This window comes from Vombatus ursinus, unplaced genomic scaffold (genome assembly GCF_900497805.2).
Source record: "Vombatus ursinus unplaced genomic scaffold, bare-nosed wombat genome assembly UNPS02014793.1, whole genome shotgun sequence".
NCBI classification, from domain to species: domain Eukaryota; kingdom Metazoa; phylum Chordata; class Mammalia; order Diprotodontia; family Vombatidae; genus Vombatus; species Vombatus ursinus.
Window position 1 is genome coordinate 7961403 of NW_020954571.1, and position 23930 is coordinate 7985332.

Genomic DNA, 23930 nt, shown 5'->3' on the forward strand with positions numbered 1-23930 from the left:
CACACACACACACACACACACACACACACACACACACACACACACACTCTCACACATTCTCTCTCTCTCTTTCTCTCTCACTCCACTAAAGCTAACACACAAACCTAATAGTCCTCCAGAGTACCTCTCTTCATACAAAGATTTCTACATATTTATAAACATTATACCTTGATAGCATCACTCTTAGAAGAGGGTTTAGCATCCTCCCTTGTTCTGAGACGGAAAGGAGAGCCTGAGGCCTAGAAAAAGTAGCTCAACCAAAGTATCAGGGGCAGAGATAGGAAGAGAAGCCAGGCGGCCTGACTACCAATCCCATGCTCTAACCTCCTGCATATTCCTCCTTTTAAAAAAAAGGAGTATTCTCAATAGAATAAATGTTCCCCTCTCTTTGGGCACTTGGAAAAATGCCTAAGAGTACAGGACAAGATCTGGAAAGCCATCTTCTACCTGTTGAACGTAGTGTCCCTGCACAGAGCCCATGTTAACTGCTGGTCCAGATGGCTTCCCACTGGGGCTAGCAGAGCTAGGCCTGAAAAAACCAAAGGGAGTGGTTGAGAATACACAAAGTATCACCACAAAAATGGAACAAAAACCTAGTATATGGAGGAAGCATGAAGAAAGGTCCTCTTTGGCCAGGGGCATCTGGACCCATCTGGGCAGTCTGCAGAACACATAGATGAAAAATTTAAGGCCTTAAGGCAACAGAATGGATGGAGCTAAAAACCAGGAGAGGTGTTCTAAGGACAGAAAAGGCAGAAGCATATGGGCAATAATTCTGAACTAAGGGATTGCAACCTTAGTATGTATCTAAAACAGATCTCAAGAAACTATGAGATATACATACACACTTTATATAAAGTGATGCTCAACAACAGGACTAATGGAATTGACATTCCTCCGATGAGCTGTGTAATGGTCAATGTAAACTGAAACACCAGAAAACATCCATTTAAAATAAGGTTTTCTTGGCATTTTGGTTTAACCTGATTACTAAATTAACAGCTCCCTGAACTAATGTCTGGCAACTTAACAGTGAATTTAAACTGTGACATATTGGTGTATATAACCTTTAACTGAATAACCAAAAACAGGATACCAAAAATTTAATTTTAACAATGGAATATTATAGAAATAAACACCCACCTTCTAACTCTACCTAAAGCAACTAAAGGAAGATGGATAATGAAGTAAAATTTCCCAAATACTCCAAAGGAGGTAGTAGAACACTATATTTCCAACACTGAATCAAAACAAATATATAGGTCCAGCTTCAGATACTCCTTTCCCTACCCCCAAACACTTACAGAAAGCAATATATATTTGTGACACTGTATTTTGGTTATCTCCGTATGTCCCACCACCCCCCACCCAAGTTAGGGAGCTGCCACAGTTTCAGAAAGGGGAAAAAAGCCAGCTTGCTAGCTTGTTTGGGGATAACTATGTAAGGTACTGGAAAAGGTCCATTTATGGTGAAAAGATACAATTGAAAGGCAACTCCCTTCTCAATAAAATGAAGCTTCCATCTCTAGACCCTGTGCTCTATAAGGCCCCTTGGTCCTTTGGAGGAAGAGGGAAAAATCTCATTTTCTAGCAAAACTTTAAGTATTTGCCACTCTGTCCCAGGAAATTCTTTAACTCTATGTATTATTTAGGATGATCCAACTACTAAGGCTTTTCACATGTCTACTTAGGACTTTCTAATGCCATCTGAAACACAGGTTAATTAATAAAAGGTACAACATTAATCTCTACCTTGACTTCTCCTGGGATTCCAAAAACCAGTATTTAAGTTACCCAGTGTTCTCCATAGGTTAGTATTTAATCACACAGAGTGTTTGGCTGTTTAAGATCCAACAACCATAGCTTCTTTACCTGTAGGTCTGTGGTGATGGAACAGACCCTCCAGAAGGGATGTTCTGTTTACCGTCAGCGAAGTGAAACCCCTTCATCTCCATCTGAGAGGACTAAAGGAGACCAAGAGGTAAGAATCCATCATGTGATGAAACCAGGAGACAGCTCAGCCTTTGCTGCATTGTGTCAACAGGGACAGACTGGGCTTTCTTGCATACAACAGACACTAGGCTAACCACATAGGTCACCATCTTTGGGGTTAAACAACACTCATAAACTCTAGGGATTAAAAATAAAGGATTTCTCAGAAACAGAACAACCAAGCAGTGGACATTTAGGATAGGGTAATGGGGGGCTAGTGTTTCCTAGCAACAAGGGAATGACCAGAAGGCTCAAATCTTAAATACTTTCTCCTCTAACTGGACTCAACTGTTATTTAAAAAGAATAAGGTAACAAAATCCAACACCAAGACTTTCTGTCAGACCACAATCTTATTAGAGTCAATCTTTACCTCTCTGCTGGTAGCAAGGACAGAAGGCTGGGATCCAGGTGGAAGGATTCTTCGGGGAGCTCCTACAGGGAGATTCTGTCCCTGCGGCAGCTGAATGGACTGTGGTAAAATCAATGGCTGCTGACCAGAACCATACCGAGGCAAAGGTAGTTGGGAGCCAGGCAACGGCATCGTTAACTGCTGAAAAACATTGGGTATTCACTCAAAGTGGACAGGTTAAAAATACTACTGTCCCCTCTTATTCTCATGAGGCCCAACATTTGAAGATTTTTATAAATATACCTATCTATAGACAGACAGACAGGTAGTCATACAGATATATGTTTCTTTATAGAGATTGCTAGCTATAGAAAATATCTATGCATATAAATTTTCCTTCTCCAGATTTCATTTCTTTTCCTTAATGTAGACTAAGCCTAGTACCACTAACCAACTTGCACTGGGCAAACTGTTCTGATAGAGACATAAAAGCCTCCACTGCTGGGCCTTTAGCAGGGTTTTGCTTCAGTGGTATAAAAATGAGTTAAAACTGGACTCTGGGGCTCCATGATAATAAGAGTGATACTGCAGAGACACAAGGTGATCTGAAACACATTTTGACACTAGCTTAGGGACTGCAGATACCCAGAGTATGGGCTGAAGTTTTTGGAAGTCTCTGATTTTTTTTCTCTTACAAACAGAAAATACTACATATTATTAAGTGCTAGAAAGCTTCTTTATCTGCTACTATACTTTCCCACACTAATCAGTTCATTGAAGATGAACCTAATGACATGCTAAGTTTTTGGGGCTTCTTTTTTTTACCAATAATGAATCTTACACAGACATAAAGAATTTTACCCCTGATTTTTGATCTTCCAGATATAGTGCTTGAGATCAAAATTGAAATTATGTTTAACAACACAGCAACCGTCATCTTTTGCCTTTAACCCCAGCACCTAGCAAAACACCATGCACATAAACAGACGTTTAATAGATATTTGTTGAATCAAATATTGTAACGTCAGGAAACGGTGGTGATGAGTCTAACAGGAAGGAACTAAATGAAGTCTGTAGGATGAATAAGAAGCATATAAAGCATGATATAAAATCCTGCTCATTAATAAGTACCTTGTTTTCTATTATTATGAGAATGCAGGTTAAATCATGCCCCTCTCCCCGCCCCAGCTATACAATGAAATTTAGCTCACATCTTTAATAATGAAAGTGTTTAACCCAGGTATTATTCTTAAACTCAGGCATGGGCATTATAATGGGAACAATTATCCTATGGAATGATTTTTTTTAACCCTATGATTTCACTGTGTAATGAACTCCTGGTAAGGAAACTCTCAGTCTATCAATATCTAATCACACTGAGAGGGTAACTGACTTTCCCAGGGTCACACAACCAGTGTTTGTCAGAGACAGGATTTGAACTTAGGTCCTTTCAACTCTAAGGATACCTGTAGTATGTACTATACCACACTACCATTCTAGAGAATGGTAACTGCAGGGAATAATTCTTTTATTCTTTATTTTGTTCCTGTTATAGCTTAGTATTAAAGGGTCATGGCTTATGACAGACAAAAAGGCTACAAAGAGAGAAATGGTCCTATGCTCGTTATCTTGTCAGCTAAAATACCATAGCTATAGAGATGTTACCAACGCTTTAAAGACCAACAAACTAGAAAAATTAAAAAAAAAAATTATGTTCCCCTGACGTCAGGTTATTTCTAACCTGTGTTAGCTGGGAGTCCATCATCTGGGAGGCCCCCATTCCAGCTGCCTGATTGAGCTGGCTCTCGTACACCAGAGCCTGGCTTCCATTCATTGGTTGGTAAGGAGATCCAGACTGAGTCTTGACCATCTCTAAGGGCTGCATGCCCGGAAAAGCAGAATAAGGAGGCTTCAAGGCAGTTCCTCCAGTTAGGACCATGGTGTTGGGCTGGGACAGGCTGGGGTGCATATACACCTGAGATCTAAAGAAAGAATCTTTTTATCAGAACAAGTTCATTCTTAGATAACCACCACTTCCATCCCCAAAATCAAGTTTTACCGCTGGCAAAGCACTTGATATGAAATTTATGAAATAATCTAGGTGTTGCTATCCACAAAACACTGAACTTTTAACAAAGCTATCAACTGGCATCTCTAATCCAAGAATTAACAGTGAAGGCATATCAGTAGCAATGGGCAGGTAGGGCAAGGAAATTTAAGTCAAATTTCATATTCAAGGCCCTATTCACAAACTGACCTCAGAATAAATACAGGGAGGTCCCAAAAGACTTTTAGGACACTATGTAATATCTATATATGTTACCTGAAGGGCTGTATAGAACTATAGATCTCCTGAGACTGGGAGACAGGAAGTCCACCTCTCAACCCAAGCTGAGCTTGTGCCTGCAGAGATGTATGGAGAGAAATTGGAATCTGTTGGGCAGCTGCAGCCTGGGAGGAAGAGAAGGGGAAAAAAAAAGCACAAGATGATGAAAAACAGAAACAAGAGCTATCTCAAGCCTTTTGTTACTCTAACTACATTCCCCAAGTTTTCTTCCTGATCGATACCAGGGGAGGAGAACTTGCAGCCTTGAGGCTACATGTGGCCCTGAGGCCACAGGTTCCCCACCCCATATAACAGTATCCTTATTCACCCCCCATAGCAGTCTGGCATATGGTTTCATAGGAATTGAGAGGAAGGCCCACTAACTCAATGAGGCAAAACTCCAGAATTAATCCTTAGGCATCTGAGATAAAGACCCTCTTGTCAAAATCAGTGCAAGTTCACTTCTATAAACCATTTGATCCTGACAGTAGCTAATAGGCCTTCTTTCCTGTCATCATACCAAGGAATAAGAGGGCTAATTTCAAAAGAGTTATATGTTAGGAATCCCAACAGGAAGAAAATTTAATAGAAGGAAAGGATTAATTCTAAAGTATTTAACTCGATACTGTCCCTTCATTCTCACACTGTGGTAATTTCTAGGCTGCTTTTACCTGTTGGTAACTCTGCTGTTGAGGTATCGTTTGGGGAACCAGACGGGGCTGACTTGCAAACACATGGCCATCCAGATACAAAGGTGGGATGTGGTTACCTGAAATTAGAAATAAAAAAGAAAATTCTGCAATCTTCCCACTTTCGTCAATCCCAATTAGACACTTATAAAGTAGGAACAAAAAGAGGTGACAGGGCACCTACAAAATTCATCACCCTCTTTCTCAAGTCAGTTAATGTATTCTATGTAAAGTATTTTGTATACTCTAAAGTATTACACAAATATCATCTGTTTGGAAACATTCCTGCTACAAGTAAGATGCTACATCAGGTCAAGTGTCACAACCAGACAACTTGCTAACTGTAGTTGGGTATTTGTATTTCAGATTCTGGTACCTGAAGAAGGCTTCAAGAAGCTCTTTTAGCTAATATGCATAACAGGAAAACTTGGTCTAAGGCATTAGAACTTAAGGTGGCAGACCTAAATGTTATAGACTAGGAGAGAAAACTGAATTCAACCTCAGCCTTCTTCCTTTCTTTGTCTTCATTTTAACCAGACTTTAGGAGTCTAGAAAAATCAGATAAGGATGGTAGAATGAAAACAAAAGCAACTTTAAGTCTCTCAGGTATTGTTTCTTCATTTCCCTTTTATTGAGTACACATTGAAGGGTCAGAAGGATCTATTGAAATACATCACAGAGACTCAATGCTGTTGGGGAGTGGGGTGGCGGGGTTCAAAATTCCTATGATCTGTATTCATAGAAAGCTGCTCTTCTGGGACACCAATGTGTACAACTTTACCACAACTGACCTAGGACCACATTTCTCAAATTTGCCTTTGGAAAGGCACTAGTAAGTGCAAGTGATGGTCAATCTCATCACAAAATAAAGGTATCTATGGCTACCTGGACTTAAGAAACGCATATTTACACAGACTCCACAAAAAAAAAAATACAATCCAAGGCAAGAAGAGTTGTTGCTACAATATAGGTCTCTCATGGTAACCTGGAAGGAGCACTTTAAACCTGATTGGTATGGGAACAAGATACCTGGAATAGAAGAAGGTGCTACAGATGCCACAGGCATAGGTGGCATGGAAACTCCGCCAAAAGAGCTGTAGTTGACCCCACTGGAAGCTCCAACACTGGAAGGAGGCTGGATGCCTGAACCAGCTCCTCCTGGAGAATTCTGCTCAGGCAAACTGGGTGAGTTCTCCCAAGCTTTGCGCGCAGACTCCATCTTTGGAAGGGGGGAGGGGGGAGATAAAAATTACTAGCAGTGATAGCAGTAGATAATGAAAGCAGCTATATATATATACATATAGCTACTCAAGGAAATTCTGAGGGTTCAAATATAAGGAAAACCAGGATGAAGGCCAGTTATCCAGGGTAATTTGTCTTCTCTACCTCTTAAAATAAATAAGGTTTCTGTCATTCAAACAGTACCAATGCCCTCCTTACCTTGAGAGTGAGGTCAGCTGTAGGGAAAGACATTGGGTTCAGGCTGATGCCCCGCTGGAGGTGATGATCTCGTCGGAGAATGGGAATAGACTGTGTTAACCCTGCCTGGAGAGAGCAAAAAGGAAAGGTCATGAGTATAGTGTGGAAGAAAAGGTCTCCATAAAGGAAAAACGATGAGGAAATTAGGAGAAAGCTTGAGTGAAACAGTAGTCTTAACTTTCTGGCACATGTACCCAGAAGCTGATATGCTTGTGGCTAATGGAATAAGTTAACAAACTCAAAATAAGTTTTCTTTTTCTTTAGTGGAGATCGTGGGAATAACATTCTGTACCTCATCAATTCACACTCTCTAGATCTGAGCAAGCTCCATTTCATGACTTAAGTGGCTTAGATTCGACTCAAATTTCTAAGAAAGAGTAGTGTTTCAAAGGCTTCAACATGCAAGTATAACACTGCCTGGGCTGCATGAAATATACCTAGAAATGGGTCCTTGGGCAGGAATGGAAGATTTCACAGATGACTAAGTCATGAAAGCGCCAATTACTGATATGCAATATAGACCTTGCAATTGGCCTGCCTCTGCTCCATGGTCCAAATTCATTTGCTATGGATGGAACAGTCTAAAGAGGCCCTTAGAAAAGGACAGATGCACTCTAAAGCAGTTGAGATAAAGAATAGTTGGAAAATTCACTTGAGCTAATTCTCAAGAAAATGAAGATGCTTTTAATATCATTTCTGTATTCCTAACATCAGACAATGATAGGTGAATAAGTAGAAGGCAGGAGGTAGGTTACACTTACGTTACTGGCCAAGGCATCCTGCAGTTTGACAACTGGGTTTGCTGCAGTACTGGAAGCAGAGCCAGGAGGCAGGCTGAAATCAGAGTCCTAAAAGAAGGAAACACCCATTCCATTCAGACCAGTCCAGATCCATGCTTTAGGGGTGCTAAAAATATAACTGATTTCCAAACTCAGCAACCCAAAGAATCCACTAAGAAGCACTGAACAAAGAGCCACATATTCAGCCAAACATTCACCCTGTGCTCAACAAAATGACATGTTTTCCAAAGGCACACATGAAGGCATAGAGTTTAGGAATTTTCACCTGTTCCCATTCCCATTTGTTTTCCTGACGGAGACAGTGAACATTATGTGCTAAATTCATCCTGAGAACCTGGTTTGTGTCAGTAATGAAATCTATTAGGCAATTTAATACTACCTAGAATTCATAATATTTAAACTTGACTATTTTTTTCTCCTACACATCTTGAACTACCCCCTCCTTCTAATTTCCAGAAGCATACTCTGTCTTATCCTTGCACCAAATTTAAAAGCTATCAAACTCCCATCCCCAAAATAAGAAATGAAAAGCAAAAGTAAAATCCTCACTTTAGGATTGACTCCAAATTCAATGGGTGGAACAGGCAACACAGAATCCACATGAATCTCCACCCCATTAACAGGTGGGACATTGCCTTCCAGTCGCTCGCCACCCTCAGAGCCCTTTCTGTTTTTCAGAGAGCGCTCATTGCCGATGGGTCCAGGCTTGTGCTCCTTGTTCTGTCCTGAACTTTGTTCTGAATCCTTAAGGGGAAAGCAGAGAGGCTAAGACACAAAACCAAGAAAGCCAACACTCTCGCTTCTATACAACCCCAAGAAAAACAAATGTCCAACCTGGCCATTTTGTTCTCAGATTGGGCTGTCAAATGCAGATTACCTTTTTCTCAGATTGCTTCTGAGCCTGCTCCTTCTGGCAGTCAGATTTGGGTTCCGCCAAGCCAGGCCCATTCATCTCCTCTGGTTTGAGAGTGCCATAGGGGGAACTTCTCTGGGAGGAGGTCGCAGAAGACTCCCGAGATTCTGCACTCAAGTCAATGCCACTATCTCCCTGGCTGCTTTTAAAACCCTGCTATGCAAAGCACAAAATGGGTTAACACTCTCATACCCCATCAAACTTAAACAAAAAGGAAAAATGCAAGGGGAAGTTTATACTTATAATTAGGATAGAAGGGAGATATATCCTTACAATTAACCCAAAACACCTCACTGTACCTCTTGCCCAGTTAGATCTCTAACTGACCTACTGTTAGTACCCAGCATCTCCAGAGAGATTACCAAATGTATTAATCCCACTACATCTTCATAACCAGATGGTCCCTAAACTGAGGCTGCCAAACTCATTTCACTTATGACCCAAACCAGAAATTCTAGTGTCCTCAAGGATAGCAACTGCTATGTCCAGTAATCCCATCTCCTCACCCACGTTATTTTATTTTATGTAATTGTTCTTTCCCACTATAAGTAGCCACAAGGAAATATTTCTGTAATATGAGAAACGTCACAAATTGCAGGTGGTAGAGCTCAGGGAGAATTACCAAACAGAATAGAAGCAGCAGCCTAAATCAGCTATCATACCAACTGCACAAAAGTGCACTGACAAACAATGAGGAAGGGAGGGACCACTCACTTCTGCAGAGCTGGACTCCGCACTGGTAAAGGCGCTGACAGCTTTACTCCAGGAATCGCTGCTGGTGGACGGGACCGGAAGGGCTGAGAGGGCAGAAGAAATGAAGTAAGGGAACGTAAGCCCACAAACCAGAAGAACTCAGGTGTGCAGGCTCTCGGGAAGGCTAACACAAGTACGCTCCTTTACACAGAAACTCAACAGAAATCCAAACGTAAAAGGATAAGCCAGGAAACTGATGTGCTGCACAGAGCGTGATTTTCAGCTTAACCTCAGTCACGCGCATTACTCAATGTGCTCTTAGGCCTGCATTCTGAACTACTGTCTCTGTGGCATTGCTATCTCCTCCTTAACCAAGACGTCCTCTTGTGGTTATCGCCAGTAGCCATCACAGAGCCTCACCAAGACAGAGTCTACACAGATACAGCTGTGTGGTTTTGCAGTGGTACAGGAAGTTTGACAAAAAGCGTACGCTATTCAGTAAACCTGGTATTGTTTTCCCTTAAACAATTATGTTAAAGAGAAAAATAAACCTATCTTCTCTGCACTGATATTTTAAAATATAGAGTATCGTGAAATATTTTATAGGATAAAAATGGGATTAAAAATTTTTTTCATTATCAAAAGTCATTTTACAATGTCTTAGAAACAGAATTTTTCCCAAAGCAATAAAACAAGCAGCAGTGAAGAATATCATAAAGAGCAATGGATCCAGAGTTAGAAGGCCTTGGGTCCAAGTCTAAACCCCTGCCACTTGTGGCCTCTATGTCTCAGTTCTTCCATCTGTAAAATGAAGGGTTAGGCAGGGGTGGGGAACCTGCAGCCTCAAGACCACATGTGGCCTTCCAGGTCCTCAAGTGCAGCCTTTTGACTGTGTCCAAGTTTAACAGAACAAATCCTTTTATTAAGGGGATTTGTTCTGTGAAATTTGGATTCAGTCAAAGGGCTGCACTTGAGGACCTAGAGGCCACATGTGGCCTCGAGGCCGCAGGATATCCACCCCTGGGCTAGTACCTTTCTGGACATCCATGCTTTTCCAGCTTAAAACTATGATTCTAAGATATTCAGATTTACAACAGAAACACAGAACGGTAATATGCAGAAATACAATTTGCTTAGACATCTTTGTTTTCTAAAGCAAGGTGCACAGAATTTATGTTTGCTTTCAAATGAAACCAGCCAAAAACTGCCTGAATATTGTAATTGAAATAGAGCTGGAAAGGGCATATTGTAGATGTAAGAATGTCAGAATCTTTGACAGACAACAGTAGTACATTTCCCTTCCTTGTTATTTCTCCCCTAAAATAAGGAAGGTGGAGAAAATCACTGGCTCAAATATGTCAAGATCACTAACACATTCTGCTGAGAGTGGTGAGGAATTTTTCCAGGTAATAAAGTATCCTTAACAAGCCACTGTTTAACCAAAGTAGACAAGCAGAGGTTTTTTGTTGGTTTTTGTTTTTTTTTTTAAACCTACCTCCACCTGGTTCTTTTATGTGCCCCCAATAAACAGGGCCAATGTAGCAGGTTGTCTAAACTTAGGCTTTATCAGGAGCTGCCTCTGTAACCACTAGTGGCCCAAATTCTACCCACATGCATGCAGGAGGAAAGGTAAGATGTGGCCCAACTGGGTGACTGCCTGAGCTCACCTTGGCTGTTACTCTCCCAGATTTCTGTGCCCAGGCTGCTGCTGGGCACTGCTCCATCCCCTTGCTCTAAGCATAGGTTATTGTGCTTCTTAGCAAATCGGGGTGGAATCCGTGATGACAGAGCACGGCTTTTAGTGGGTGCCTGAGGAAAGAAAGTTAAAAGTGAATTAGCCTAAACACTATGCCCAAAATAAAAAATTCAAGACCTTCCTGCCAATTTAATCACTAGACACTCAACCCGGGCTTCCAGATTGCTCAGAGAAGGCTCAGAGGATCCAGATGTTTGCCTCTCTCTGTAAGACTCACTCGTGGTCCTGCTTCCTTCCTTTTCATAAGACTTCATCCAAAGTCTAACCTGGAAACAAGCAGTACAACTGCATTCATGAGGACTTATGATGAAAAGTGCTATCCATTTCCTAAGAAAGAATTGATGGCATCTGAATGCAGAACAAAGCATACTTTTTCTTTGTTTTATCTTTTTTTTTGTCTATGTTTTCTTTCACAACATGACTTACACAGAAATATGTTTTGCATGCCTGCACATGTATAACCTATATCAAATTGCTTGCCTTCTCAAAGAGGGAGGGGGGAGAGAATTTGGGACTCCAAATTTTAAAAAAAAAGAATGTTAAATATTGTTTTTGCATGTAATTGGGGGGAAATAAAACATTAAATCTATAAAAAAAAACTGTCTTCATGCTATCAGACTCACTATCTAGGTAAGAAAGGAAAAATCTTAGACAAGTTAAAGAAATTCAGTATACACACAAAACTCCCTGGCATTTTTGCATATACCCATTAGTATTACCTATTCTTTTTTACACATTTGTTTTCGGAAACTGAGTGAAGCAAGATAGCTTCTTAGCCCTTGGAGTAGGGAAGCCCTTGCTCTACTGTCTTATCTATAATCTTCTCATTTACTCACAGCTCTCTTTAGCATCAAACTACTTGTCTGTCCTCTTCCTACCTTCCTGGCTCTACTCACCTGGACAGCTTGCTCTTTCTTCCTCCGTTCTTCCTCCATCAGGCGACGTTGCTTTTTAGTTAAAACCTCAATGAAGCCTTCATTCACCATGGAACCCACTTCATTTTCTTCTCCAGGATTTGAAACCCGATTGTCTATGATAGTATCTGAATGGCAGTTTTAGAAGAAGGGGAAAAAGGTTTTTTCCATAAGTCAGTAAGTATCTTGATATAGGAAAATGCCCTAATCTCAGAACATTAGGTTACTTTCATTAGGTTGCTAAGATCTCACTTTGTCTGCAGTACAGGTACTAACCCAACTGTATCAAAGAGCAGTCCTATTACCATCTAGACAAAGACCTCCTGACATTTATCCTTGCTGCATCAACCACTGCCTCATCTACCACATCCAATACAAACTGAAAAATGATACCTAAGTCTTCTATTAGGTGAAGGGATAGACTACCAAATTACTGACAGGAGTTCTTGGATCTTTTTTTTTTTTTTTTAATTTTTAGGCAATTGGGGTTAAGTGACTTGCCCAGGGTCACACAGCTAGTTAAGTGTCAAGTGTTTGGTCTAAGGTCACATTTGAATTCAGGTCCTCCTGACTTCAGGGCCAGTGCTCTATCCACTGCACCACCTAGCTGCCCCGAGTTCTTGGATCTTGCTTTGTTTTTGCTTCATTTTCTCTGTACTCCCTAATTTCCAAAGACATCAGAAACTCACTTCCATAACTTAAGTCAAACTGTGGAAGGGCCTCTCCTTTCTCGCCTGCCCTTTGAACAGCCAACTTGGATTCTTTCTCTGGCTTCTTCACCGGTGATTCAATAAGGTCAGAGTTGGTGTGGGCAACTCGTTCCAGACTATACGTGGAATGACTGCTCCCGCTGTTAGAGTTGCCAACGCCTCCAGGTAAAGCCTCTTCTGGAGACCTGCAAAGGGAAAAGAGTATGAGTAAACTCAGATAAGCCATATGCCAACAGAAAAAGATAAATAACCTTAGTATGTACACACACACACACACACAGTGCCCTACTTAGAGTTCTTTGTAATCAATGTGGGCCATGTTCTCGTTTTTTCCTTGTAGTTTCATTTACAAATTTTATGAGCTAACCGATGGAGTTCGAATGTAGATTGAAGCAGACTTATTTTACTTTGTTTTTCTTTCTCTCTTTTTTTGGTCTGTGTTCTCTTTTGCAAAATGGCTAATATTGAAATATGTTTTGTATGACTGTACATGTATAATCTACATCAAAGTGCTTGCCTTCTTAAGGAATGGGGAGGGCAGGGAATTTGGGACTCAAAAATTATTTAAAAAGAATGTTAAAAATTGTTCTTACATGTGATTGAGAAAAAAATAAAATAAAAACGTTCTTTTAAAAATTAGTAAGCTACTAAGCACTGATTCAGCAATATCATACACTCACGATATGGATCCTATAAAAGCAAGGTAAGCAAAATGCACTGAGTGCTGGACCTGAAGTCAGGAAGACCTGAATTCAAATTCAACCTCATACACTTACTTAGCTGTGTGGCCCTGGGCAAATCATTTAATCTCTGTTTCTGTTTCTTCATCTGTAAAATGGAGTTAATAATAGCACCTATGTCTCAGGGTTGTATTTGTAAAGTGTTTTGCAAACTTTACAGTGCTATGTGAATGCTACTTGTTACCATTATTTCCATGATTAGTCCTAGTTAAAAGTACTTCTCTTCTCTACCATATGCCTGTCAGATTCAGCACAGAAGCACAAGAAAAGAGAATTAAAGGAGTAAAATGCCCTTTCTGAACACATTGTACAATTCTAACCATAACCTTGGATATTCCCTCTAGTAGAACCATATGGAAATACCAGGAAAGGAGAAGAGATCAGAAGTTCTTCTAAACATCATTAGCTAAGGGCATTTAAAGCTAGAACAGACCAACATTTGAGAGCATAAACTCCATTGTAGCATCTAAATTAATTGTTATTCCACAGATCTCAAGAGTATTCATTTCCTCAGTTCTATGAAGAGAGAGGATTTAAGGGAAATCAACAATCAAGCAGTCCATATCTTTCCAAGCCAGGAGCAGCCTGTAGGTTCTCCCAACGGAGCAGTAATGCCTGAGAACAGAACATCCACTTCAAAGTTCCTACCAGAGATATGCTTGTAGAGCTATCAGGCAGTCCAGGCTCTGAAGCAACAGCTGAGACAAACGCTGACAGTTATTTTCATTACCCCCTGTCCCATGCTGCACCGAGTTAACATTCCAGAAGGAAAATTGCCTGCTCTCCTATTGCTGGGAGGCAGGACTCCTAGAAAAGCTAACTCAGTGTAGCCAAAACGCTGCGAATCTCCTCCAGACAGGGTTGCTGACCAGAGAAGCTTTGAGTAGAGAAATAAACGAGTTATTGCTTATTATCTTGTTGCAAAGAAAAACTGCTTTCCTTGCAGTGATTCCCCTGGGCAGGGCTTATGACACCACGAAGGATGTTAGACTTTATAGGATGCAGGCCAGACATAAGGCAGTCCTTTACTTTTATCTTCGGAACCACAAGAAGATACTTGGTGGGGGGAGGGGGGGAGAGGGGGAGAGAAGGGGGGGGAGAGAGAGAGAGAGAGAGAGAGAGAGAGAGAGAGAGAGAGAGAGAGTGAGTTTGTGTGCGTGTGTGTTTTAGCTTTAAAGTCACAACAGTAACAACAGAAAAACACTGCTTATGGTTAATGGAGAAAAAAACCATGAACAGTGATGTTAGCAGTTAGCATTTCTGGTATGCAACTTTACAGTGAGTTAGGGACCATCTGACACATGTCAGATATGTGACAGACAGATAGATAGATATATCTAACTTGATGTATGAAGCTCTACAAGTTTCTTTGTATTTTTAAAAAATAAAAAAAACCAAACAGGGATTTTGTGTTTTTTTTACCTTTTGGCTTTCAAAGGTGTCCCATTCTGTTGGGTCTCATAGCGGGTAGCAGATCCGTTGTTTCCTTGCCTTACAGACTTCTCTCCAAACCCTCCAGGTTCCATCTTGCGGCTCTGCCTGTCCACTAGCGGTCTCTGGCTAGAGAAGCTCCGTTTAGCCAATTCTCTCTTCTCACCCAAACTGGTCCCAGACAAGCTACTATCCAGTTGGGGATCAGCCTCAGCTGTTCCACCATCCCGCCGCTCCCGCCTTTCACTGAAGTCACTGCTCTCAGATGCTGTCTCCCACTCCTCATTGGCATGATCAGAAGAATTCTGGTAGGAGAGTTCAGGGGTTCTCCGGCCAGACAGGTTGCTTTTCTCTGCCAGAACCAACTTTGGCCTTCCTGACCATTGACCAGAAGAAAGTAAGTTTGGTCCCTCATCCGTACCCCACTGGCCTAAGGACTCTCGTTCTTGTCGGAGACGCCTAAATCTAGGTGGTTTGTCTTGCCTGGGGGGCCGCCGTCTTCGGAAGGGCCGGTTTTCCACATTTTCAGAATCTGCATAATCATCCTGGAAAAAGGACCTCTTATCATCCAGGTGATTGTCTTCAAAGCCTCTCCCGCTGAATGAATCAGAATGTTTGTAATTATCTTGGATATAGTCTCGGTCTGTTTGTCTTCGAGTCCCAAAAGTATCTGAGGACATACCATTGTGGTATTCCTGCCAAGAACCTCCACTACTTTTGCCCTGCCAATGGGATGACTCCTTTGACACAAAGCTTCTCCGTCCATACCCAGAGTTACTCAGCCTTGGGGGCAGTGCTCGGCCAAAGGCTCGAGGGGCTCTGTTCTTAGTGTCCAAACTACTGTGGTCATCTGAATAGATCTTGTTAGATCGCCAGGAATCTTTGTAATCACCTTTCTTCAATTCACTCTCTTCTCTTTCCAGATGGGAGCCTTCATTCCCGTTATCTGATCCCCTTTGACGTCGCCGTTTAGGAAGTTCTTCATACTCAGAGCCCTCACTGTGAGTCTCACTGGCAATTCTGCGTCGGGGCTTGCCTCTAGGGAAGTCTTCAGACTGATTGAACTCACGGAGACTCCGCCCTCGGGTACTTCTTTGGTTGTTATATATTCCTCTCCCACCAATGATACCACCACTACCACAAACATTGCCGCTACTTCCACCAGTACCCCGACCTCGGAAAGTGAATTCTCTGAAACCTCTGCCACGGCCTCTATTCTGACCTCGGCCTCCAAAGGCTTGTTCTTCATCTATAAAAATCCAATTATTCCTCTTTGTTGGAGGAGTATCACTGGACTCCCTTGACACCTTGGTCTCCCAGGTCTTATCAGGTTTCTCTTCTTCCTCCAACTTCTCAGCCTCATGGCCAGTGCTAGTTTGGGAGGGGCCCTTCTGAGCCAGCAGGGAATGTGAAGAGTTGACCAATGTAGGATCTCCCTCATCAGTCCCATCATTCTCAGCTTTGTTCAGTGGTTCCTTCTCTTTGGCTAGATGGAATTTATCTTCCCCCACTTCCTGCTTAATTTTCTCCAGTTCCTTCTCCTTTTCTTCAACCTTGAGAGCCTTCAAGACAGGTTTCTTAATAGGACCAGATCTCCGGGTCCTCCCGATTTGTTCCTGCTGCTGGTTATTGGTGTTTCGGCTCTCAGGGACCCATTCTGTTTCTGAGGCAGGCTGTTTGCTGACACTGCCCTCCTTCTTCCATGGGTCAGAGCTGAAGGACTGCTCTTCCTTAGAAGCCTCTTCCTCTAGGTTGTTAGTTGTGTCGAGGGGCTTCTGCTGATGTCCAACATCCCAACTGCTATATTCTGGCTTTTTATCACCTGGGACAAAGTCAGACTCCAATGGGGAGCACCTGAGATTTGTGTGGTGAACCCCAGAAGCAATTGCCTCCTGCACATTTTCCTGGGGTGAAAACAAAAGCTCCTGGCCTATTCTTTGAGAAGAGACACAGCTGTCAAAGTCTGTTTGGGCCTTCTTGTCAAAAGCATTTAAGTACTCATCCCCTCTCTCTTCAAAAAGATCATGCTGGACACTTATACCTCCTGACCTTCCAGCTGAGGGAGAGTAAGAGCTTTCATTCCTGAAAAGGAAACAGAAAAAAATTTGATTTGAATCTGGCTCCAGGTTTCCATTCTGAATACAGTTCCAACAGAGGAGGGAAAAAAGTTTGGTGTTTTAAACGACAAGCATCAAGATAATGAATTCTCTATCTTTAAACAAAGTAATCACAAACTTACAAGTCAGACTATCTGACTAATTTGTCTGTCACTGTCTTTTAAGTCCACAACACTGAAGAATTCATAACCCTGGGAGACACAAGGTATCATTGCGGAAATAGAACGAACTTGGGGGAAAGCAATGGTAAGCTGAATTCTATGCGTCCACTAGGTAAATCAGCATTAATTTCCTCCACTTTAACAACGAGCAGCCTTGACCCACCCACTCTGAAAAGAAGGTCCTGAGGTCCTATTGCATGAAAATAAGGCAGTATCTGTTACTGTCTCACTTTAGTTATCAAGAATTCCTTATGGGCTTTTAATTCTGCCATCAGTTAGAATTCTCTCACAAAGAAGCATCCAAAGAAAAATGCATATATCCAAAGCCCCATCTTCTTCTTTCTTCCCCTAAGTGCACATAAAGAGGTCTAATGCACCTCTTACACCTGCCCAGCAGCTTTTCACTGAACCCTCAGTTTCATCTCATAAGCAGGGACTAGTAAAATCTTCCTTAGTTAATCATAGTAGGTCAGTGGCATCACACATCCTCTCACCTGGCATGTACTCCTTCAACTGTCAGAGCTGGGTCATTTTGCTTTGGGTTGGGGAGAGAATACCCCTTGTTTTGAATTGTCACATAGCTCTCTTGGCTCCACACAGGAACAGGCTCCATTGAAGCCATTTTCCTTTCTTGGACTAGGGGTGGACAGTTCTGTTCCTCAGAGTGACAGCCAGTCCCATTGATGGAGTCCTGTGGCATCATTGGTTTCATCATTCCTAAAGATAGCAAAGAACCTATAACTATAATCTTATTAAGAACCCAGCTGCAAAGTGGGGACCAGTGCAATCTCTTCCTTATGATAGAAAAAGGAGGTGGATATGGAAGTTTATGAGCTAACTGAAGAGAACATTCAAGAAACAGAAAAATAGGAAAAGGTACTGGAAGGTTGCCACTCATCAGTTACCAATATACAAAGCTTATTATTCACAACTAATATCTGTAATACATTAGAAATAACTTTTAAAGAGATGAAATGGTTTTATGATGGAGAACTAAAAGGAGTCCTGTATTAGGGGTCTTTTGTTGCTATGGAGCTGAGGAAAGTGAATTAAAGCCTGCCTTTAAAGCCAAAAGCCTGCCTAGGGTAAACTATATGCCAGTATGATATTTCCCAGGCTCTATATCTAGCTAGCCATTATCCACCACAAAGGTAAAAGGTTCTGGAAACTTGCAAGACCTTTAAGAAGTCACAAGGCTTCTTCAGCTTAGGGAAATTAGGGGGGGAGAAGGGAAAGGAAAGATGAGATTTTTTTTTACTCTACTTAAACAGATTAAGATAAAATCACTGATAAGATAAAATTGGGTTATAGTCACTTAACTTTGTGGGAGGTGAAGTTCCTCACTAGTCAGACTAGAGTCAGACAAGATAACCTTTTAAGATCTTTTAGTTCTGAGAATGTATGTAGGGGCAGCTAGGTGGCGCAGTGGACAGAGCTCCAGCCTCAGAGTCAGGAGGACCTGAGTTCAAATCTGGCCTCAGACACTTGATACTTACTAGCTGTGTGACCCTGAGCAAGTCACTTAACTCCACTGCCAAACCAAAAAAAGAAAGAATATGTAAAAAGAAGTTCTAAGAATCTAAACTTGTGTGTGTCTCCCCCAAAGCCTCCCCCAAAAGAAACCCTTCTGGTGAGCAGAGGAGAATGTTACTTTTTCAAATGCTAAAAGAATCTGGTCAGTCGACTAATGCTGGATTAGATCAGAATCGGAAAGCTCTTACCTGAAGGATGTAGAGCTGAAGGGTAAAAGTCAACAGGGGTTCGAGCTGGAGGTATTCGTGGATCCATGTAGGGAGGCATCATCATCCAACGAGGATCAAATCCCAGCATCTGAGGGTGATGTGGGTAAAAGGTACGCTGAGGGTGGGAATGGGAAGGTGGAGGATAGACCTGCTGCTGCTGCTGCCAGTGCTGCAACTTGTACAGCTGTTCCTAATCAAGACAGAGAATGGATTTGGTAAGGCACAAGACATCAGGAACTGGAATTACCCACTCACAGGCATGTTCTCCCAGCTTGGATCAAACAGATGCCACAGTTTTGAGAGATCAAGAACTAAACAAAGCAGCATCCCATATGGAACAGGAAAACAAAAGCGGGAAATGACTACTGGAGAAGAGAAACCCAGGTGTGCTAGCCTTTGTGGCCTTGGCCTCAGGCCCTTGTGGTTGGTCACAATTTATTTGGACATAAAAACTCTCCAAAGTGAAAACTGCTTTACGTCACCAAACCACAGAAATAGACATACTGCCGCAGTACAACACAGGCAGTTTTTATTTACATGCAATCTAATGCCTGGAACTGATCAGTATCCATCCTTTCTACAAAATCAAAGTTAACTGAAAAATCAAGGAATTTGCCCCAGAGAGAGCTTATTTCTCCCTTATCCTACTTTGTTCCGTAAGCCCAATAGTTTCTTAAGTGTGTTAATGCATGTTAAGGACATGTGTTAATGCAACATTATTCAACGTGCCTTCAACACAAACTTCCCCAAATAAAAACAGAAAAGGCCATCTAATCTGCCTGCTAAGATTCTGTGAGGCTGCAGTAGATTCCATATGTAAAAGAAGGGAGCTGAGGGTCAATATGCATAAATAGCATATCCCACAAAGACTTATTAATTGTAGCATATCAAAAGATCCTGGATGCTCTAGCAATATCTACTCTTTAGGGCAACCTAGCAATAAGTAATCAAATAACTGTAGCAGAGACACGCTGGCTATTTTCCTTCTTTCAAAAACAGAAGCAAGACATGAGAACTCAGCAGAGGTCCTCATGTCCAAACCTCATCTGTCCATGGAGGAGCCAAGCACACAGATTGTTTACTGGTTTCTTCAAGTTTGCCTGTTCATCATTTTCAGCCTGGTGCTGGTTCATTCCACCTCTCAGTTAAGAGTTAACTTGAGTCACTGTTACTAATGTGCTCTTTAAATGAAGTTATCCAAAATACTCCAATCAGTAATGAGATGCCTTACTTCATGAATTTGCCTTACTAAATTCCCAGTCTAAGAAAGAAGCACCCAAAAAAAAAAAAAAAAAAAAAAAAAAAAGCCCTTGTAACAAGGGCTTTCTGCTGTAACCTGCAGAAAGTGTTGCAGGGCTCAGCTGAAAGCTCCTGAAGACTCTGGGTTTAAAGTTCTATGGTTACTCCAAGAGACCTAAAAAGTTGCAAGCATAATAAAGTCTATTTTGGGGTGTGGACACTAAAGGGAAATGGAGACAGTGATGATCAAAAGATTCAAGGCAGTCCTAAAATGGAGCACCCAAAGGATGCTACTTTGACACAAGAAGTGCTCTTCAGGGCCTAAAGTACACACTTTCATTTACATACTGCTAGCCAAGCAAATTGCCTTTTAACTACCAGGAAAACAGAAGAGAGACCAAGAGCTTCTTTCTAGAAACAAAAATTTCATTCAAAAGAGTCTTCCTTGTTTTTAAGAAGTAATAGCTATAGAATGAGCTACCAATGTCCCCATTTTAATTGTCCAACTCTTAAAATTACTGATTGGCAAGGATGAAGTTAAGAAGGAAACTCAAATTGTCACTTTGTTTTGTTTTGTAGGCTTCTTTTAAATGTTCACTGTGTTTACCTGCTGCTGTTGTTGTTGGCGCTGAAATCTAGGGGGAAGTGATTTTTGGTATTTGTTGAATTCTTGTGCAGGAGATGTGGATTCTCGGAGTTCCTCATCACTGCTGCTCTGGGTCACAGCATGAGGGATAGCTGACTCTTCTTTATTATAAGGAGCAGGAGATTCCTGGGCAAGTAACTCAGGTGTTGCTACAGAGCAAAATATAGAAGAAATGTATGCTGTCACTTCACAAAAGTGCTGAAAATGTGACGCCAGGCATCACCCTTCAATATTCACGTTGTGCCGTCCACATACACTGTTCCCTCTTTTTAGCTGAGGTCATTAAGGAAGAAAGAAATTTTATGACACATGAATGACTTTAATAAATTAGGAAGAACTTAACTACACAAGAGTACTCACATAATCTTTCAGCCTTTAGGCTCAGGACTGAACAACAGTCATTTGGCCCCTAAAATGCCTTTCCCTTTGCTCCAGCTATAGAGAGTGACTGCTAAGAACAATCCTCTTCCAAAGACAAAGCAGCCACCACCAAAGCCAAAGGACAGAGAAACAGCATCAAATCAAACAGCAAATGTCAATTTCTCCCATCTCTACTAATAAACCACTTAACTGTAGGCAAGTTTAATTCTCAGGGCAATGGTTGTTCCAATTAAAAAAAAAACACACACACACACCAGGAAATGAATCTTAGCCTAAACTTTACCTAAACTTTGTTGAAACCACGTTGTGACACAAAGGCAGTGCTTATAATACACTCCAAGGTCATCAGAGATTGTTGCTATGTAATTATAAAAATATTATATCATTTACCAACCCCATGGAATTACCCCATGAGTGCTGAGGCTGTTTGGAGTTACATACCTGAGGAACAACAGTTCATACCTTTGTGGAAAGCCTGGCCATTCTCCTGCGGGGAACTTTTCTCCGTGGCTGGGGATCGGGGAGCTTCACTGTCTGGGTGTTTCTGTGCCTCACTGGCCTTTTGGGCTTGCTTGCACTTCTGATCTAACTGTTTGAGCTTGGCAGCGCAGGCAGCCAATCTCTCCTCCCGGGCTCGACGCTCCTCTTCCTCCCGGCGTCTTCGGGCTCTTTCCACAGCCTCAGAGATTTCCGAGGGTACAAACTTCTGCCGTGGGGGCATCTTGTCCTCTTTGTCTTCCACAGACTGTTGTCGGAGCATGTTATTTATTGAAGGCTTCTACCAAAACAAGAAAACCTATGATAAGATGCCACTTCAAAAGACAATAGAAATTACAAGTCTTATCCCAACAAAGGTTGCACTCTATGCCTCCCAAGCCACTTTCCAGGGCAAAAAGAGCCATGGGTAACAAATCCAGTAGGCTTAGACTACTAGAGGACAGGGCCAGGGTTCCACACCTTCACTACTCTTTAAGGGACCATAACTACTCAATTCCTCCAGCCCTTTGAAAATGGATAATCCTCCAAATATACAACTCCACAGTGAAACAATAAAATTCATTCTCATTCATATAAAAATTAAAGTGATTCCTACCTAATTTATCAAAAGAAACTGCAACCCTAACCAAACTATGATAGTTACTTTGAGTATTAAAGACAAAATAGGAAAATCTGAGGATTTCTCTTTGAAGATGCTGGACTACAGATGGGTTACAAAGTTTGGCTGGTGAAGAGCAATTTACTGACCCATCAGGGCTCAAATACAAACCAAAAATGGCTATTATTTTGCATATTCTAACAATACCTGAACTAAGATATTCACCACATCACAGATTTGGCAAGAAGTATTACTTGAATGGTCATATTAATTACCCAGAAGATATTTAATCCATAAAACTCGGATAATACCTAACTCAGAGGATTGTTGTAAAGCTCAAAAGATACACGTAAAGCCATTTTGAAAATGTTAAAGCAACATGTGGCAGTAGTAATTACTGTTCACAGAATACTGTAGGATAAAATTAAATATAAGCCTTCTCTTATATTCCTTATATTCAAATTGTTAATACTTGAAACTAATAAAATACAATCAAATCTAAACTTATACATAAGATAAAATAAACCACAATTATCCATTTTATAAAAATATTTACAATAGGATTCTTTTAAATAGCCATTTCCCAAGGACATCAAAAATAATACAATTTATGTACTTTTTATGGACACACTGATAGAATTCAGTGGAAATACAACGATATCCTATGACTAATTAAATGCCCTGTTCAGTTATTGCCTTGGCACTACCAATGTGGTAAACCATGATTCTTGTCTTAATCAATGGAGCTTTATGTTTCCCCACCTGAATGCTAAGGCACAGACCTCATAAGCACCCAACATACCTGATAATCAGGAGTTGGGGTCCAACTATTCAACTTCCTGGAAGGCGGCTGAGGCTCTAGCACCTTACGGATGGCCCGAGATAAGCCCATAGATTCACCCCAGTTCTTTCCTTCATCCAGGGTATGCTTGACATCAGCACCGTCTGCAGAACTCAGTGACAACTGCCGCTGTCTCCTTGGATCCCAATTGTTCCTACAACAAAATTCCTTTTAAGATTAATTCCCCCAATCATTTTAAACAAACTCTGGTCCTTCTAACCAGCCTCATCTGAGAAGTTCAACAAACCCCTACAAAGTCACTAACATCATTAGGCCATAATGAAGGAGAAAAGCTAAAATCTAGTATGAGTAAAGAAGATAACTCACAAATAATTACACTTCCACTTAAAAGCCACAGAAGTCATCTAGAACCTAGAATTTAGACCTAGAAAGGACTTTAGGGATCATATCCAACTTCTTTATTTTAAAGATGAGCAAACAGGTTTGGAGAGGTTAACTGACTTAGCCAAAATTATAAAGGTAACAAACGGAAGAGCTATGATTCAAACAAGGTTCTCTGACTCTAAATCCAGTATTCTTTCGACTATAACAGAGTATTTCCTAGTTGAGGACAGTTTGCTTTTGATCTAGAAATCAGTCTAAATATTTAAAAACAGGTAATTATTTTCTTCTGCAGATTTTAAGCTTAAAACAAAAGAGTAATAGAATGGGGCATCACGTTGCTGTAGGGGAGAGGATGAAAACTCAGGTATAGCCGAACTAGAGTAAAAAGCAATTAGGAAATGTTTAACAAATTAAATTAAAAATACAACCTAGATAATATTAATGTGTGATTTTCTAAGTCAATATTGTAGCCTTCAGGGTTGCATTTCTATTGGAGTCTCACAACAAAGCTGTAGGATCCTGATTCCCAACCTCAGTACCCGATTCACCTAAGTCTACAGAAGTGTGTC

At 41.2% G+C, this 23930-nt stretch overlaps 1 protein-coding gene and 1 non-coding gene across 7 annotated transcripts in view; both read right to left on the reverse strand.

Moving 5' to 3' along the window:
- The window catches only part of PRRC2B (proline rich coiled-coil 2B), a 102035-nt gene that overhangs the window by 6435 nt on the left and 71670 nt on the right, over positions 1-23930 (reverse strand). Inside the window, exons 11-31 of one of the 6 annotated variants that reach the window (XM_027869295.1) lie at positions 22978-23170; positions 21542-21857; positions 20660-20847; positions 18793-19003; positions 17566-17788; positions 14785-16875; positions 12602-12807; positions 11895-12040; positions 10910-11051; positions 9264-9346; positions 8514-8702; positions 8186-8380; positions 7598-7684; positions 6798-6902; positions 6387-6576; positions 5340-5437; positions 4666-4793; positions 4084-4324; positions 2364-2540; positions 1873-1964; positions 448-529 (exon numbers count right to left, since the gene is read on the reverse strand). In XM_027869295.1, the coding sequence (XP_027725096.1) occupies positions 448-529; positions 1873-1964; positions 2364-2540; positions 4084-4324; positions 4666-4793; positions 5340-5437; positions 6387-6576; positions 6798-6902; positions 7598-7684; positions 8186-8380; positions 8514-8702; positions 9264-9346; positions 10910-11051; positions 11895-12040; positions 12602-12807; positions 14785-16875; positions 17566-17788; positions 18793-19003; positions 20660-20847; positions 21542-21857; positions 22978-23170 (5383 nt within the window). Of the gene's footprint in view, positions 1-447; positions 530-1872; positions 1965-2363; positions 2544-4083; positions 4325-4665; positions 4794-5339; positions 5438-6386; positions 6577-6797; positions 6903-7597; positions 7685-8185; positions 8381-8513; positions 8706-9263; positions 9347-10909; positions 11052-11894; positions 12041-12601; positions 12808-14784; positions 16876-17565; positions 17789-18792; positions 19004-20659; positions 20848-21541; positions 21858-22977; positions 23171-23930 lie in introns of all 6 variants that reach the window. The other 5 variants (XM_027869293.1, XM_027869294.1, XM_027869292.1 and 2 more) reach the window with 5 other exon arrangements.
- On the reverse strand, positions 5956-6039 carry LOC114048724. The gene has a single exon (XR_003569790.1). It is a non-coding gene; the product is annotated as a small nucleolar RNA SNORD62 (small nucleolar RNA).